General features: G+C 48.1%; 1 protein-coding gene across 1 annotated transcript in view; it reads left to right on the top strand.

Moving 5' to 3' along the window:
* Nucleotides 1-16,621, top strand: part of DBF4B (DBF4B-CDC7 kinase regulatory subunit) — a 437,979-nt gene that overhangs the window by 231,598 nt on the left and 189,760 nt on the right. The window contains exons 7-8 of the mRNA XM_069634269.1: nucleotides 2,893-2,929; nucleotides 3,902-3,947. Of these exons, the coding sequence (XP_069490370.1) occupies nucleotides 2,893-2,929; nucleotides 3,902-3,947 (83 nt within the window). The remainder of the gene's footprint in view (nucleotides 1-2,892; nucleotides 2,930-3,901; nucleotides 3,948-16,621) is intronic.

The raw sequence follows: 16,621 nt of genomic DNA, 5'->3' as shown, positions 1-16,621 counted from the left end.
AGCCACTGGCCACAACATATTCCCAGCAACAGAAAATCAGACCCACAATAACCGTACCTTAGCCCGTGCAAGCCACAGCTTTTCCAGAGAAGGGTATTTACATATAAGGCCTTGCATGGAATGCCTTCCTAGTGCAGCCCGCAGAGACTCATTGGTCTACAGGAGTTCACCCCCACTGTTCCCTGGGGATGGTTAGAGTACAGCTCTCCTCTGCTTGCAGCACTCTGATCAGTTTCCTGGCAGAGGACTTTGGGATTGACCATATCCCCAAATGAGATCCAGTGAATTCTTCTGATTCTGGAGTGGATTTCCTCTCATAAAGACAAAATGTCACGGGATTGCTCAAAGCAAGCCTGGTCCTTACACCAATGCACATCAGTCCTGTTATAGCTGACCCTGTTCACAGAGCTGACAATCGATATAAAATTGCTTTGGCTGTATAGTTGTGTGCTCTGTGAGGGTGTAGAAGTAGCATACTGACACAGGTTGCATGCTTTTGGCTATAGAGTTTTATTAATGAGGAAATGATAGAAACCCCCGTCTGACCCTAGTTCTAAGAGGGGTTACCCCGGCCTCAAACAATACTAAGGAATCTGCTAGAATGTCAATCTAAAGCAAGAGTTCACGGTCCTTTGTCCACAAACCTATTTCCGACCCTTGAACTAGAAACTGGACTAAGAAAAAGAGATGGCCTTCTTGGTCCAGAAGAATTGCTCCCTTCTGGACAGCCAAAGTTTGTTGGGAATATTTTTCTTTTTCATTTCAAATTCCCTTCACCTGTGAGACCCCCCAGCACTTTTTGGCTGGACTTGTTTTTTTGTTTCTGTTCCTGGGGGAGTGGGAACCTTTTTCCCCACTCATTCTTTTACTATGGCTGTGGGAGTCCTTTGTCTCTCCATACTTTCTTTTTGAAGTCCTGCTTTCCTCCAACTTTTTTTACTTTTACAGCACATAGCACTTTCTGTGAAGCCCCTTGTACTTCCCTTTTTATTTTCCCTTGTGGTCGGGGATACTTTTTTTTTCTTGCCTTTTCTTTTCTGAGATCAGCACACACCACCTTATGTGGTGTGCTGAGGGGGTTAATCTGTATCCCCCTTTCTCACTACTCCAGTAACATTTCTGTTTCAGTGACCAGCATACCTGAATGGCTGTTGGCAGTGCTTCTGTTCTACCGACTTTGCGATGTTTACCTGCAGGCTGTGTTCACAGCCCTGGTAATGCACAGAAGGGTCACCATTGACTCAATATGGCGCCTGTATTTTATTTTGCCATTTCTTGTTTGCTTGTCCCTTCTTGGTCCTTCTGCCATGCTGGGTGTAGGAGGTCCTGGTTTAATGCAGAACATTACAAACATACCAGCCGATGAGCAATTGTGCAAATCTCAATGGATGAAGCGGCGCATCTCCTGTGATTGGCTTTGCCACTGCTGGATGCTTCTGATGCAGTCGTCTGGGACTACAGAGCTGGTATTCTAGTCTTTGGATGCTAGGCTCCAGTAGATGACTTCTAGAATTGCTCCAAACCCCCTCTTTTTATCCAAACTCCTGTTTTCAGCCATCCATTAGGAAGGAATTGCACCATTCATTCTAGCAGTGGTTGTGCAGTCCTGGTCAGCCAGCTGCCAAGAGTCCCAACCAGCAACGGACATCTCAGATAAATGTGTATTGGTATCCGTCTCAATCCTAGGTCCAATTGCACAAAGCACTGACCTGGTGTCCTAAGCACTACCCAGCGGAAGGGCATAACCTCTGAGGGCAGAACGATGACCAAACAGCAAGCTGGCCAAAAGTTGAGTCTTAAACTACTAGATGCAGCCATTTTGAATATATGGTATTGAAAATGGCTACCACCAATGGGTTGATCTTCCGAATCCTTATGCAGTTGACTTCAACAATTTCCCTAACCTTACTATGGCAGTATCAGTGGCTTTCCAGAGACGTGTTCCAAAGTCGACCTCAGTAAAGCATCCATTAGGGCCACTCAAGCTTTTTGTAAGCATTATTTTATTGATGCACGTCCCTGGGAGGGTGCAGCTTTTGTTTGGTAGTCCTATGCAAGCCTTTTTGCTTTAACCTAAACTATGCATATGCAGTCTCTTCCTCACATAGTTTGTTTGGATTAACAGTCCGTTGGATTGGAGACAGACCAGCTTGGGGCGGGAAGGAATTTAGGAAAAAAAAATCATGATTTTGGTATTCTTGTTCCTCCTCCTTCACAACACCGTCCCTTCCCGACATTTTCTATGCTACAATCTCAATGTTGGAACAGTGGAACTGCTGGTGATGCACAGATGGGTTCAGGGATAAGTGCAGCAAGGGATGCTTTTACAGTGAGCTCCCATTAATCTTTTAAAGGGTGTGCGTTCTTTTCCAGTATCATTTTTCCAGTGCTGACTTACCAGAGCAGTTTGAAAGGAGGGGGAATGAAAGCACAAAGAGTACTGGAATCCCTGTTGGTACATTTTTCCTTTTTAGCCCAAGTATGTATTTCACCTACATCATGCTACACCCATCCTCAAATTTCTCCATGAAGGCTTGAAAAGAGGATTCCCACACATTTTGCATAGTTACCTACTCAGTATTCTAAAATGTATTGTATGTTTTAGTTAATAATCATGCATAATGTTATATTGGAGCGATGGTGGAAGATTTCAATTAATTCATGGCATCTTCACTTTTCCCTGCCTAGCTGTTAACCAATCTCATAGGTTCTGGTTGCATTAAAAGCTGAATCGGCTAATGTATTTCTATATTGAGCTTTCATGTCGATTTAAGAGGCAGATGTAAGGATAAGGTTCTCTGGCTGCCTTTTGCTTGCCCAGTTTTGATAGTGCTGGTTTCAGATTTTCACCCCTGTGTTTTGCAATTAACTCTAACTGCTTTGTATCATCAGGTGGCAGCTCCTGGTCCTGCTCGAAAGGCCCGAAAAGGTCAGTACTTTAGCACTTGCTGGAATGCTTGTTTTTTTTTTTCCAACTCTGCTTCCTCCACCTCATATCCTTTTAATATTTCACTCACTATCCAGTCCCCCTAATTTTTGTGGAGGTAATACTGGACCGATTACTCCATATTTCCAGATGTTCTATGCAAGTTCATCTACACACATTTTTTAGTGAAGCGTTTGGTAGCAATTTTGCATTTGGCATAAAAAGTTTTTCTTTCTTACCACCATAGACCGACCTCCAGCCCTGCCCACCGCTTGCCTCTTGTCTCGCCGCCCCACACCCCACCACCTACACTTTTTATGCAAACGGATCATGGCAATCTGTTTTCCCCAACCAAACAGTTCACTATCAGAATGTTGGTGATGCATTGCAGATAGTTTCCAGAATGGATGCAATGTTTAGGGGACAAAGTCAGTAGACCATGATTCACTTGCAGTTTCATCCAATGCATTTTTGGAGTTTTGTATCCTTTTTAATAAAGGACCCATGAAAGTGAGATTGTGGAATTCACTCTCCCAAGCTTGCGCACATTTTCCATTTTACCAGTGGCTATATAGCCACAACCGTCTGCCCTCCATTATGTGTAACAATAACTTGATTTGTATACTCCCTAATAAAGTTGCACACAGAATGAAATGAACCAAGGGTCAAGCACGTATTGGGCAAGATGGATATCAACTTCAAGGAGGTTTTAGTCTTTGGGTATCACAGATGAGCCTGTGCTGCAGTCAACAGAGCATGCATAATTTAAGAATGATCTGCGCACATCAGCAAATTTGTGTAGAACGATCTGCGGTTGGGAATCTATAATCTGTATCTCTGTGAAAGGCTTGTACTTTGGGGCCAATTGTTGGCGAATTGTCATAGCTTGCATAATGGATGTCAACGTTGTGTAGTGCTGTTTTCTGCTTCAGGATGTTCTTAAAAAAATAATCTGATTCTGAGCTTTTACTCCAGTGGCACAGCTGAAGAGTCCCTTTCTGAAGATTGAAGACCAGAGCAGGTGAGCGAGAGGGACACCATGAGGTTTCAATCTGAGCCCTGAGGCTATTGTGGATGTAAAATGGACATTGCAGAAAATCACATTGAGACAGTTAATTATGCGGAAATGCTTGCTGATGGCTGCAGAAAAGGTTCAAAGGGATGTAGAAAGTCGAGGCAGTTTGGCAGCAATTCAATCCAAAACACAGTAGTGCGTGAAAGATGGGTGATGAATACACAGGGAAGAAAGAACGGAGTGGAGGTAGAATCTGCAAACTGAAGATTGCTGTGAAAAATTGCAGAGGTGTCTGGAAAAAAGGCTTGGTGTGCGTGCTTAACGGATCAGGCGAGTGATGGTCTTTGAAAAGATTGTTCAACTCTACCAAGGAAAATTGTGCATCAGAAAACACCTTGACACAATAAACTAGAAGCTAGTATAAAGAGGCAGCACACTTCTTGTGCACCCCCTTGCTATACCCACCACATTGCTTACATTTCCCCCATGATTGTGCAAACCCTCATCTGTTGCCGGAGTGCTACTTTACATTGCCCCAGTGGCAAGTTTAGCCGGGGATTCAAGGTAGCACGCATTGAGCTTACTATTTCTGTAATTGTTTTTGTATTTATTGAAATCGCAAATAAATAAGGTACAATTTAACAAAGAAAATGTTGGCAGAAAACCACATCAGATCATGGAGCGGAAAGGGAGGACAGAAAATGGGCCTTCAGACGGGTATGGGAAATTTCATTGATTGGAGGAGGAACGGATAGTAAGAGGGAGGGAATTCCAATGAATTGGAGTGAAAAGATAATGAAAACACGAGCAAGCACAGAGGTTTGGGAACCAAGACTTTGCTTTTGCTCATTCTAATGGGGAAACTGATCAGTCCCTAAAACCTATCGGTACTGGAATATTTGTCTCCCTTTATGAATTTCTTGGATTTTTAATGCTGTACACTTAAGATACTTTGTATCCTGAACATTTTCTTTTGTAACTTTGTGGCTCCAAAAGCAGTGTCAAGGATGGGCTGGTTGCAGCAGATATTTTTCTACCATATTTTGAACCTTTTACTCGTGCACATTTGCAATGACCTCAAATGGCTACTAAGAGTAGCTAGCACTCTGAAATGTTCTTGCCATAAGAATTTTGCCTTTCCTTTGCCTATGTTGGCCTTTGGCCACCTTCTTGCCTTTTCGGGTCTGGAATTGCCATATATGGAATGCTCTTTCGCCGGGAAATTGCTTGCACTGCTGGGCAAAGTGGCAGCATGAATTTGTGGTCAAATGTGGGTGCTGGGACTTTCTGGTCAGTCTTCATCCTGGTCTCTTAGTTTATGTAACAGTCTATATCTGACCACCTGTGTGAGATTGTGTGGCCAGTGGCTATCCATAATTGGATAGACCCTGCCAGTTAAAATGGTGCAGGTCCTTACCATTGGTGGACCTAGGTAAGTTTCCAGTCCAGATCTTAGATAAAAGCACTTCTGCAGCCATTTGACAGATTGCTGGAGCCAATACCCCTACAAAGAAGTGCAGCCCGCTGCCAAACAGGACAGTTGCAGCTGACCAACATTGCTCCAGCCAAGCCCTGTTGGAGCCCTGCTCTTGCGTCCTGATCTGAAGAAGGCCCTTGTTGGTACTTTGTCCCCTGGAATGGTGGTAGCAGCCAGTCTCGCCCCCTATTTGAGGATCAATGCCTGCTGAGCCTTCAGAAGTGTTCCTGGACCACCTAGTGGACTGATCGGCTCTCTCCTGGCCTGCCTCGCAGCCGTGACTATTCAAAGTACATCCTTGGAAATTGTAGCTTCAACTTTTACTGCAAAATGCCTATTCCTGCATTTTCAATATAATAGTCCCAACCTGTTAGGAAAATGTCCTCATCCACTTTCGCTCCATATTATATGGAACCCTGTTAGGGGAGTTGTCCTAAAGCCCATGTGGAGGTAAGACTATATACAACTATCCCTTGGTATACAGGTACCCAACTGTAAGAAGTCTGTACTAACTAAAGGGTTTGGTAGAATAGCAGAGTGGTCAGACTTATCTGATGAGGAGGATGTGAGCTGTAGGTAAGTACACTGAACCCAGTCAATACAATAGTCCAAAGGAACACTTACACGCGAGTTGTATTACAATATACATTTTGTCTTCTATACCCAACGTAAGGTAGATAAATACTTGGACTAACCAACGCACATAGGAGTTAACATTTTTCATAGATGACTGCTTCAATAGTAGTTGCTCCTGCTAACAATTGTTACAGAAAATTACACTAATGATGGTTCTAACGTTACTAGTAGTACCCCAGTGCCCTGCACTCGCATTTGTTACAAAAAATGAACTTGGCAACACTTTTCAAATCTTCTAACACAAGTTCCCAAAAAGCCAGTGTTAGGCAAAGTTTGAATGCAGTACCCTCTGGGAACACTACAAACAACTATGACAACGCGTATAGCCAACCCAACTTTTGGTATACGCTTGTACTACAGTTTTGGTAGCATGTTGAGCAGCCAGGCTAATCTCAAGAGGGGAAATGTGTGCAGTAGTGGAGTTACACAAAGATTCACAGTTACAGGTATTCAAATAATAAACTCTTACACTCAAGGTTTCTTGCATAAACAATTATTAGTTTCAGTCCGTTATAAAGCCTATTTCAGAAGCAAGCAATATAATAGTAACACAAATATACTTATGCATTTGGGTCTCCTAGGAGTCTAAGCACAGGGAGTCTTGGGCACCTCCCTCACTTCCTGCCTACCCCAGACACTCTGGAGCCCAAGGCGGGTTTCACTCCTGAAGTCGCCAACAGCGAAATTAACAAAAAGACCAAACCTGGTTTGGCGCGCAGAGAAACTCTCTACAAGGACCGTTCCACAAAGACATGGCTAAAAACAAAGACTGGGGACAATTTTGTCAAAGATGGCTCTGCGTCATTTTGAAAAAAAATTGCTCCCTCGGTTGGCGTTACTGGAGCCGCGAACAGCTGCAGTAAATGCAAACCATGGTAGTTTGGAACGAAACCACTGCCACCAGCCATTCTGTGAGGAAAGGGTAACACACAAATGTTACATGAGTAGTTAGACACGGGATACAAAGCAACCCCTCCAGCACTCTATTGTAAGATGGGTTGTGCTGGGTTTAGCAAGTACACTGCTAAGTAAAGTCAATTTCACTTTGCTGTTCTGGGAAACAGTAGTTTATCCCAGAGAAGGTATTTAAACCTTGGGAAATCTAGAAGACTTCCCTGTGTCACTGCACTAAGGGTGCTTTGGGACACAATTGTAAGAGATAATGCCTATGGAGTTTGTTAGACTCCATAACCAAAAGAAACAGAGGTACAATTTACATTCAACATACATGAGCGGGAAAAAGGCCTCGCTCTCTCCAAGTTAAAAAAAATAAAGTCCTCAAAATCCAGCTAAGTTGCTGGGGGTCTCTAAGGTGGAGGGGAATTAGCACATTTTTGAGAATAACAGTCAGCGCACATATGAAAGAATGAGGCGATGAGGGGATGGGCGTAGGAGGAGCCCCTCATTCAGGATGGAAAGAAAAAGGTCCAGAAGTCCAGCAAAAAGTGTTGGGGCTAGGAGAGGGGATTAAGCATACAATTGATTAATCTCCCTAACAGAAGGCAGGAAGCAGGGGAGGAGTTTAACCCTCCCTGTCCTGTGTTGTATTTGGTTTATATAGCGCTCTTCCCCATTTGTATGGCTTCAATGTGCTTTGTAGTTGGAACGTCCCCGGTGACCGTAGTCGATGTGTTTGGAGGTTCTAAGAGTTTTTAGATTAGAAGATGCATGTGTGCATTTTCGTCGGACTTGGGTGGATGGCTAGGCTCGACTAAGCAGCCCAAAAAGGTCAGGCACGTGGGTGGGCGCTGTTGGTGGTTTGCAATAGAGGGCTATTGAGTCTGGCCAGCTATACAGAGTTCCTTTCAGTTGGTAGTCGCTGTATGCTAGTGGCAGAGGTGTTGAGGTACGTCGGGTGTTTGTCTGGACAACTATATGCGATTCTAGACCGGAGAAGCATAGCAGCATTCTATGGTGCATGGATGCTTGGCAGTACCTGCGGCCTGTGTCCAGAGGTGGTACGAGATTTACGTACTGTAGGCTTCGCAATTGTTCAGCTGGAGCATTCTTTGTCCAGTGCAGCAGAGGATGGTGTGGTCTCAATATTTGTGGTCTCTCTGGTGCAAGGGTCTGGGCGGTGAGGCGGGAGAGTTTGTTGCAGTGTGCCACAGCGAAGCTGCTGGCTTTCCTGGTGTATGTGGTTAGGAGTGTTGTGCGTCAGGTGAGCCGCTGTGAATGCTGCCGACCTGTGTTGTAATTGGTGTAGGGGAATGTTGGGTTCAGCAGTCTGGTTTCAGGGGTGAGGGGTTCATGGGGATATTAAGGGAAGAGGAGGGGGTCAGAGGATGTTGGGGGGTGGGGGAGCCAGGTTTCTAGGGCCTTCCTGAATTTCAGGTGGTTTTCAGTGTTGAGAATGTGTAGGGGTAGAGAGTCCCAGATGATTGGTGCTTGGACGGAGAAGGAGGATCCACCCAGCCTTGAGTAGTTGTGAGGCGGGACTACTAGGCAGAATGCTGTGCGGGATCCGAGATTCCTTGAGGACTGGTAAGGAACTATTTTGTCTTTAAGGTATTCCGGTCTGGTGGTGTGGACAGCATGGTGGGTGATGCATGTGACTTTGAAGGTAGTGCGTTGACCAATCGGGAACCAGTGGAGGACTTTTAGTGTAGGGCTGATGTATTCTCTGGCGGGTATGTTAATGAGCAGGTGTGCTGGCGTGTTTTGGATTCTTTGGAGTTTCTTTAGTTGAGATGCCAGAGTGCCTAGGTAGAGGCATTTTGCATATTCTAGGTGGGACAGGATGATGGAGTTGATGGCAGAAAAGTGGTGTGGATAGGTGAGGTAAGGGATGATACGCCTGAGGATCTGTAGATGGAAGCAGGTTTTAGATATAGTAGTGGCATGTTGGTTGAGAGAGGTCTGAGTCCAGTGTGCATCCTAGTACTTCTACAACCCGTCCTGTGGGAAGGGACCGGAGTACTTTTGTAAAAAAGCACCAAATTGAAAAATGTGTCATTCTTCTCTTTTCACGTGGGGAACTGCACACGGCCGTAACCCCACCCTCCTTAGCTCCGCCCCGCGCATTGCCCTTCAGTCCTTTTCTCCGCGCGGTCAGGGCTGGGCGCACTAGCATCACCGGGAAGACCTTTGTTCTTTCCCGTTGTCGTCCTCTCCTGCTTCGGTTCTGTGGTTGCGTTGTCCTCCGTCTATGCCGGAGCGTCTGGGATTTTCCACTTGTTCCTCTTGCGAGCGCTGCTTCGCTAGGGCGGATACCCATTCTCTCTGCTCGGAGTGTCTGGGACCGGATCACAGGTGAGGACTTGTGTTTCTTTTGCGACTCCCTTTCGGTCCAGGCACTTCAATGTCTTCGTAGGTGGGAGGAAATTTTCCAGAAGGTTCCTCCATTGCATTTCCAACTCTTGATTGACGGAAAGAAGAGACGCCCGGTAAGTTGTTTACTTTTCAGGAGCCCCCGGCCGGGGGGACTCCTTCCTGGGGTCCTTCAGGTCTACTGTTACTGTCTCTTGTGGGGGGTGGCACAAGGAGGGGTCGTTGACCGTAACTCCTGTTTCCGGCTTTGCCTTTGGTTCCTCCTTTGGAGGTTAATTCAAGGGACAGGATGTTTAGTAAACATCCAAGGCTCCATAGTACCGACTCTGCCGAGGGTCTTTGTGTCAAGGCTAATGTGACACAGTTCTCCTCAGATGTTAACAAAATGGCAGGCGTTCCCGCTTGGTCTACGGCAGCCATTTTGGTTTCTTCTCTCACACCCACGCTATCTTCGGTGGGTGCTGGAAACCTTCTTTTCGGTGGACAACCTTTTCCACGCGATAGTGTGAATCTGTTCCGCCCTTCCTATGACTGGCGTGCTCGGATACCACTACCACATTCTGTCTTGCTTTCCTCCATCTGCCCCATTGGTCTATGTAGATCCGTGGGTGGCAGCCCTCTTCACTGAGTTTGTGGGGTTATGCCCCTCATGAGGCCTCTGCCCACTCAGTGCCTAAGGTTTCGGCAGAGGATGCCTTTTTTGGGAAATTTCAGAGTCTAATGAACTTTGATCCCATGAGGGAGTACTTTAAGGGCCTCTTTAGAGAAATCTGCCCTCAGACGACATTGCCTGCCCCGACAGTTCCTGTCCAAGCGCCTGTCGCCCCGGCAGTAGCTCCTCCTCTGCCTCCCGGCCCTCCTCCGGCTCTTCCCCCTCTGCCTCCCTTGTCACCAGTGGACAAGTCTTCAGCAGAGTGTGATATCAATCTGACGTCCGTCGCAGTTGGGGGACCCGGATGCTCCAGACGACCCCTTGGCAGATCAGGATAGTGAAGACCAGCTCCGCTCTGTCAGCATTTCACAACCGGGTACTGGACATGTCACTCCTGGACATAACAGTGCCCAAGGCCCCCACTCCGTAGGAAGGAGTGCTATCGGGGTGCTAACCTTGTCTCCACAGGAGCGCACCGACCTGTTCCTCCAGAATGATGTCCTGGCCGAGGCCCGCAAGGTCTGGGATAAGCCCCACACCGGGCTACACAGAAATAAAAGGATTGACACCCGTTATAGGCTTGACACCTCCGAGAAAGTAGCCTTGGCGTCATGTCCACTCCCGTCCTCGACGGTGGTAGCGGCTGCCACTCTGCAATCTAAGCCGGCTTCTGCGAAATCTGCAGCTGCGGCCCAGGAGGACAAATTACTCGATTCCTTGGGCAAGAAGATTTTTGCCAACTCGGCGCTGCAGTTGTCCGGCTAACACAGAGCTCATTTTAGCTGCGGCGAACATTTGAAACTGTGGAGAGATTTGGCTGACTTCCAAGAGTTCATTCCAGCTGACAGATTGGAAGACTTCAAGGGCGGTCTGTCAGACGCTAGGGTGTTAGCGCAGGATATGCTGGAGGCTGCTGCACACCATGTCGACACCTCGGCTCGAGGCCTCATGCTGGGGGTGGACATCTCGTCAAGCTTGGCTTCATGCAACGAAGCTTTCAAAGGAGGTCCAAGAAAAAGTTCTGGACTTGCCTTTTGATGGCAAAGAGCGGTTTCTTTCTTCGAAGGATGACGAGCGCACCAAGACTAAGGCCAGCATGAAAACTGCAAAGGCTGTCGGTGCTAGTGAAAGCCCCAGTCAACGCTCACATCTGGATCAGTCTCGGCCCTCCTCAGGCTTCAGAGGGTTCCAGGACCGCAGGTCTTATAGGACTGACCCGCCGAGAGGTAACTCCCGTCGGAGACTGCAACAAGGTCTATTTTTCTCTAGTTATTGAGCCTCTACTTCAGGGAATGGTAGTCTCTATGCCGAGAAGTCTGAAAAATATTTTCTGGTGCTCGCACGAGACTCCGGTGGGAGGACTTATCTCGTCTCATCTGGAGGTGTGGAAAACAGTCACCGACGACCAGTGGGTTTTGTCCATTGCTCGGGCGGGCTTCCGCTTGCCCCTCCCCCACCCTTCAATCCTCCCCTTCAGCCCTCCCTCAGAGCCGAGGTCCAGATGCTTCTAGGCCTCAGCGCGATGGAACCTGTTCCCCTAAGGGAACGAGGGGAGGACTTCTACTCTAGTCTGTTTACGGTGCCAAAACCCAACCAGGCTGGCTGGCCTGCGCACCATTCTAGATCTTTCCCAGTTCAACCTTTCTCTTCCCCAAGAGACATTCAAGATGATTACACCCTGTTAAATAAAGTCCTCTCTTCAGATGGGCGACTGGCTCAGCATTGTGGACCTTCAGGATGCTTATATGCATATCCTGATCTGGAGCCCGCATCCGAAATATCTGCAGTTGTCCCTAGGAGAGGAGCACTATCCGTTTCGAATGCTCCCTTTTGGTCTCGGCTCTGAGCCACGTGCCTTCACAAAGATGTCAGTCATTGTGGCTTTTTTAAGGCTACTGGGTATTCATGTGTATCCATATTTGGACTGGCTTCTGCGCAGTCCCTGTCCGGTGAAAGCCTCGAGCAATCTTCATTCTCTCCTTCAGCTCCTGTTCAGTCCTGTTCAGTCTTGGGCTGTCAGTGAACTGGCGGAATTCCTCCATGATGATCTCTCAGGACCTGATATTCCTGGGTTTCCGTTTGAACACGATCGACTGCAGGGTGCACTTGACGGTGAACAGGCTGGCCGATCTGTTAACCACGTGTCAAGTCTTCATTCAGTCAGAGAGCATGTCTGCCTGGTAGTTCCAGAGGCTTCTGGGCCTCGTGACCTTGTGCGTGCTTGCTCTTCCCCTGGTGCGTCACAAGATGTGACTTACGCAGTTGGCTCTTCAGAGCTCCTGGCTCCAGGCGAGGGACCCTGACACCAAAATAATCCCGCTTCCACGGAGATCCTCCCCGAATTTTTTCGCCATTGCGGCACTCCAGAAGTGGACCTCTTTGCGATGTCATTGAACAGGAAACTTCCTTTGTTTCCAGGAACGGTCTCGGAGCCTCTTCCCTGACAGATGCTCTTGAGATTGTGGCACAACATGAGGGCCTATGCCTTCCTGCTTCTTACTCTGATTCACTGGGTGCTATGCAAGCTCAGGAACACGTTGAATTGCACTCTCCTGTTCATAGCCCCGTGGTGGCCAGCCAGATTCTGGTTTTCAGAGCTTTAGCATCTGTCCGTATACTCACCGGTCAGGCTTCCGCCGAATCCTGACCTGCTTCACCAGAGCGATCAGCAGTTGTGGCACCCCTCCCCACAATCATTCAGCTTGGCGGCCTGGTGCCTGAGCTCAAATCTTTTAGAGAGTTTCAATTTGTCTGCGGATAGTATGCATATTATCCAAGCGGCTAGAAAACCTTCGACCAGGTCTCAGTATAGGAGCAAATGGCTCCTTTTCTGTCACTGGTGTTGAGCAAAAAAGCTGGACTTTAGAGAAGCTGCTATCAACAGTGCTATCTTTCATTTCCCATCTGGCAGCTTCAGGCTATTGCCGCCTATCTGTCCACAGACTCTTGCTCTTTTTCTTTGACAAACCCTGCCATTAAAAGGCATTTTGCAGGTCTGTTGAATCTGTATACACCTGTGCGCAGCCCACATCCTAAGTCGGATCTGAATGTGGTCCTTACTGCTTTGTCATAAACCCTTCAAACCCATGGCTACGGCAGACTTGAAATTCCTTCCATGGAAAATGGCCTTTCTGATTGCGGTAACTTTGGCAAGGCGTGTAAGCGAGCTTCAGGCCTTGTCGGTAGAACATCCATTCCTCACCTTTCACAAGGATAAGGCTGTCCTCCATGCCAATCCCTCTTTCCTTCCAAAGGTCGTATCTGATTTTCATCTGAACCAGTCTATTTCCTTACCAGTTTTCTTCCCAGAACCGACTTCAGATGCCAAGGGTTCTGCATAATTTGGATGTAAGGCGAGCTCTTAAGTTTTATTTGGACAGAACATCTAATCTTCGGAGCTCTTCCCAGCTCTTGGTGACCTTTGGGGACCCAAAGGGAAAGCCGACTTTGAAGGCAACTATCTCCTGATGGATTGCTTCCTGTATCTCTGAAGCTTATTCCGTTCAGGGCCTTCAACCTCCAAAGGGAATTCATGCCTGCCTTGTGCAGGGCAAGGCAGCTGCCTTTGCCTTACAAGAATGTTCCTTGGGAAACCATTGCCAAGGCAGCCATGTGGGCTTCCCCATCAGCTTTTGTGAAGCATTACTGCTTAGACTGGAGCTCCAGGGCTGATGCTCAGTTCGGGCAAGCTGTTCTTAAAAACCTTCAGTAAAGGAGTTCATCCACCAGTTATCCTGTAAGGAGTGCTTGGTAATCTCCCAAAAGTATGGAGGAAAGGGCACGGGGCGTAGGAGTATAATAAAGTTGCTCACCTTAGTGTCTACCTTACTCGTCCATTGTCCCCTTTCCTTCATATGCCCGTTGTCCCCTCTAATAAGTATCCTCTATTATTGCTTAAATGGTCTCAGACCTGGTGATAGAAAAGGACTGAAGGGCGATGCGTGGGGGCGGAGCGGAGGGCGGGGTTACGGCCGCGTGCTGTACCCCGTGTAAAAAGGACACATTTTTCAATTGATGCTTTTTTACAAAAGTGCTCTGGTCCCGTCCCACAGGACAGAATGTCCCAAAACTATGGAGGAAAGCGAACTATGGACTAGGAATAAGGTAGTCACTACGGTGAGTAACTTTATTCGTTTTTACCACGCCTGGCTGTTTGATTCCTAGTGTTTGAAGCCCATCTAGGATGGTGTGATTGATGGTGTCGAAGGCTGTGGAGAGGTCCAGCAGGAGTACAGCGCAGCCTTTTGCTTCGGCTGTTCTTTTTAGGTCATCCCAGATGGAGTCTAGGGTAGTTTCAGTTCCCCTGAGTGGCGTGAAGCCTGATTGTGCAGGGTCTAGGAGGTTGTTCGCTTCAGCAAAATGGTCCAGCTGTTTGTAAGCCACGCGGTCCATGTATTTGGCGATGAAACAGGTGTTGGAAATAGGGCGGTAGTTCTGGGGGAGGAGTGGGTCGAGTCTGTTTTTTGAGAATGGGCTTTTGGGAAGCATCCTGATGTGAGGGGTTGAGGATTGTGCGTGCAACACTGCCTGTGCAGGTGGAGGCTAGAATGGCTTTGAGGACTGGGCATGGGTCCTCAGGGGAGCCTGAAGGGCGGGGTATCTGCTACGAGCAAAAGGAATTCTTGGTGTGTGATGGGAGAGAAAGTCAAAGATTTGCATGGTTGGGGGAGGGGGGGGGGGCTGAAGGTAGGTCCTTCGGCCAGTGGGTGGCGGGGGTAATTGATTTAGATGGCAGAGTGTCTGTCATTGGCAGCATTGTGGAAGTGCAGTACTAAGGTGTCACATAGGGCTTGGGAGATTGGTGGGGTCTAGCTCAAGCATGCAGGGGATTTGAATTCGGCTACGATTCTATTTACTACTTTTCTCGGGTTTCGAGCATTTAGGAGAGTGTTCACATAGAATGTTTTCTTACTTTTGATTTCCAATCTGTGTTCTAGTTCTCGCTAGGGCACTTTTTGTTCTGGGCTGAAGGTCGGCTCTCCAGGTCCGTTCCAGGCAGTGCTCGATAGTTCTGAGTGATTTGAGATTGGCTGTGAACCACTTTGGTGTTGGTCCTTATCTCAGAGATCTGTTTTGTTAGAATGAGGGGTGCAAGGGCGCTTGTAAGCCAGAGGTCGAAGGATTTGTTCTCTGGTGGACCTTCCTGGAGGCCAAGAGTATGGCGCGAGTTGAGGAGCGAGTGTGATAGATCTGGGGTGATTACGTCTTTGTTCCATAGTTTAGTGGTAAGGGGTTGGATGGCTGAGGTCCTATATGGTCTTTAACGCCAGCGGCTGTGCTCAGCGGTATGGTAAAATGGATGCTGAGTGACCAGTCCATGGAGGGGGTGGGGGGAGGGAAGCTGGTTCGATAGTTGTGGTGCTGAAAATCGCATCGCATCGCAGGGAGTGGCCTCTCGTGTGGGTGGGTGTGGAGATGTACTGTCAGGTTGAGTAATTCTAGAATGTCTGTGCGATTGGGTCATAGGGTTTGAGGGGTGAGTCGAACCAGATGTTGAAATAGCCTAGGATGGTAAGTAGTGGATGTATGATGAGGTCTTCAGTGTGTCTGCAAAGTTGTTGTAGCCGGCGGGGTGTTGGGTGGGGGCGGGGGGTTAGGAGGTCTATAGATGAGTAGGAAACTGGAAGTGGAGGCTGAGAGTTTCCATTTTACCAGGAGATTCGTAGTCGGTGGTATTGGTTGTGGTGTCCTTGATTATTAGCTGCAGTTGGTGTTTCTGTAGTACCGCGAGCCCCGCTCCCCCTTGTGATCTGTTCCAGACAATGAGGTTGTAGCCAGGTGGGAAGGTCTTGTGCGCGATGGGCTTGTCGTCTGAAAACCAGGTCTCCGTAATGAAATGGATGTCTGGGTTTTCATCTATGATGAGGTTAGAGATGTGGAATTCATTTTGGAAACTGACCTGGTGTTGATGAGGGTGCAGGATAATTGGTGGCTTGCCCTTGTTGTTGCTGGGCAGGTAGGGCTCTAGGGGATATTAGGGGCTGGAGTGAGGGCGGGCAATGGGGAGAAGGGGCATGGTGAGGGGGTAGTGGTGGAGTGTGGAGAAGATGTGACGGGGTGGGAGAAGAGGGGAAACGTGCTAGGACTGGGTTGGGTGCAGGTGGGGAGGTTTGGGTCCTATAGAGTGGTGGCAGTGTTTGCGGGCTGGGTTGGAGGAAAGGTGATGCAAGCATGGCAGTAGGGTGCCCTTGGTCTCAGCCTTACCTTGACTTTTGGACAGACTTGGTGGTGTGGTGAGAGGGAAGGGCCATGGAGCCTGGGGTTTTGGCAAGAGCTGCTCTTGCTGCGCTAAGGCTGGGGAAATGCAAGTTGGAGGTGCTGTGTTTGGGGATGGTGTGAACATGTGTGGGTGAGTGGTTGCTGGCGGGGTCGGTGCGTGTTGGTTGTATTATGTGGCTCACTGAGCCCTCAGTGATGATCCAGGGAGCAATGTTCTCTGCTCTCTTGCTGTTCTTAATTGCGCAGACTGTGATCTATGGGGGGGGGGTGTAGTGGGTTGGGGTGAGGTGGGTTTGTCTGGCGAAGATGGGGGAGAAAGGTGTGGGAGTTGCAAGTTGAGGGAGTGCAGTGGTGGGGTAGTGGGCTGAGTGCGGAGCTAGAGATTGGATGTGGTGGATCTCAATGGGCCTGTTGGTGGGCCAGCGT

The sequence above is a fragment of the Ambystoma mexicanum genome, chromosome 13 (assembly GCF_040938575.1).
Source record: "Ambystoma mexicanum isolate Mex_15411 chromosome 13, UKY_AmexF1_1, whole genome shotgun sequence".
Lineage (NCBI taxonomy): Eukaryota > Metazoa > Chordata > Amphibia > Caudata > Ambystomatidae > Ambystoma > Ambystoma mexicanum.
This window is presented reverse-complemented; position numbering and strand designations above follow the sequence as displayed.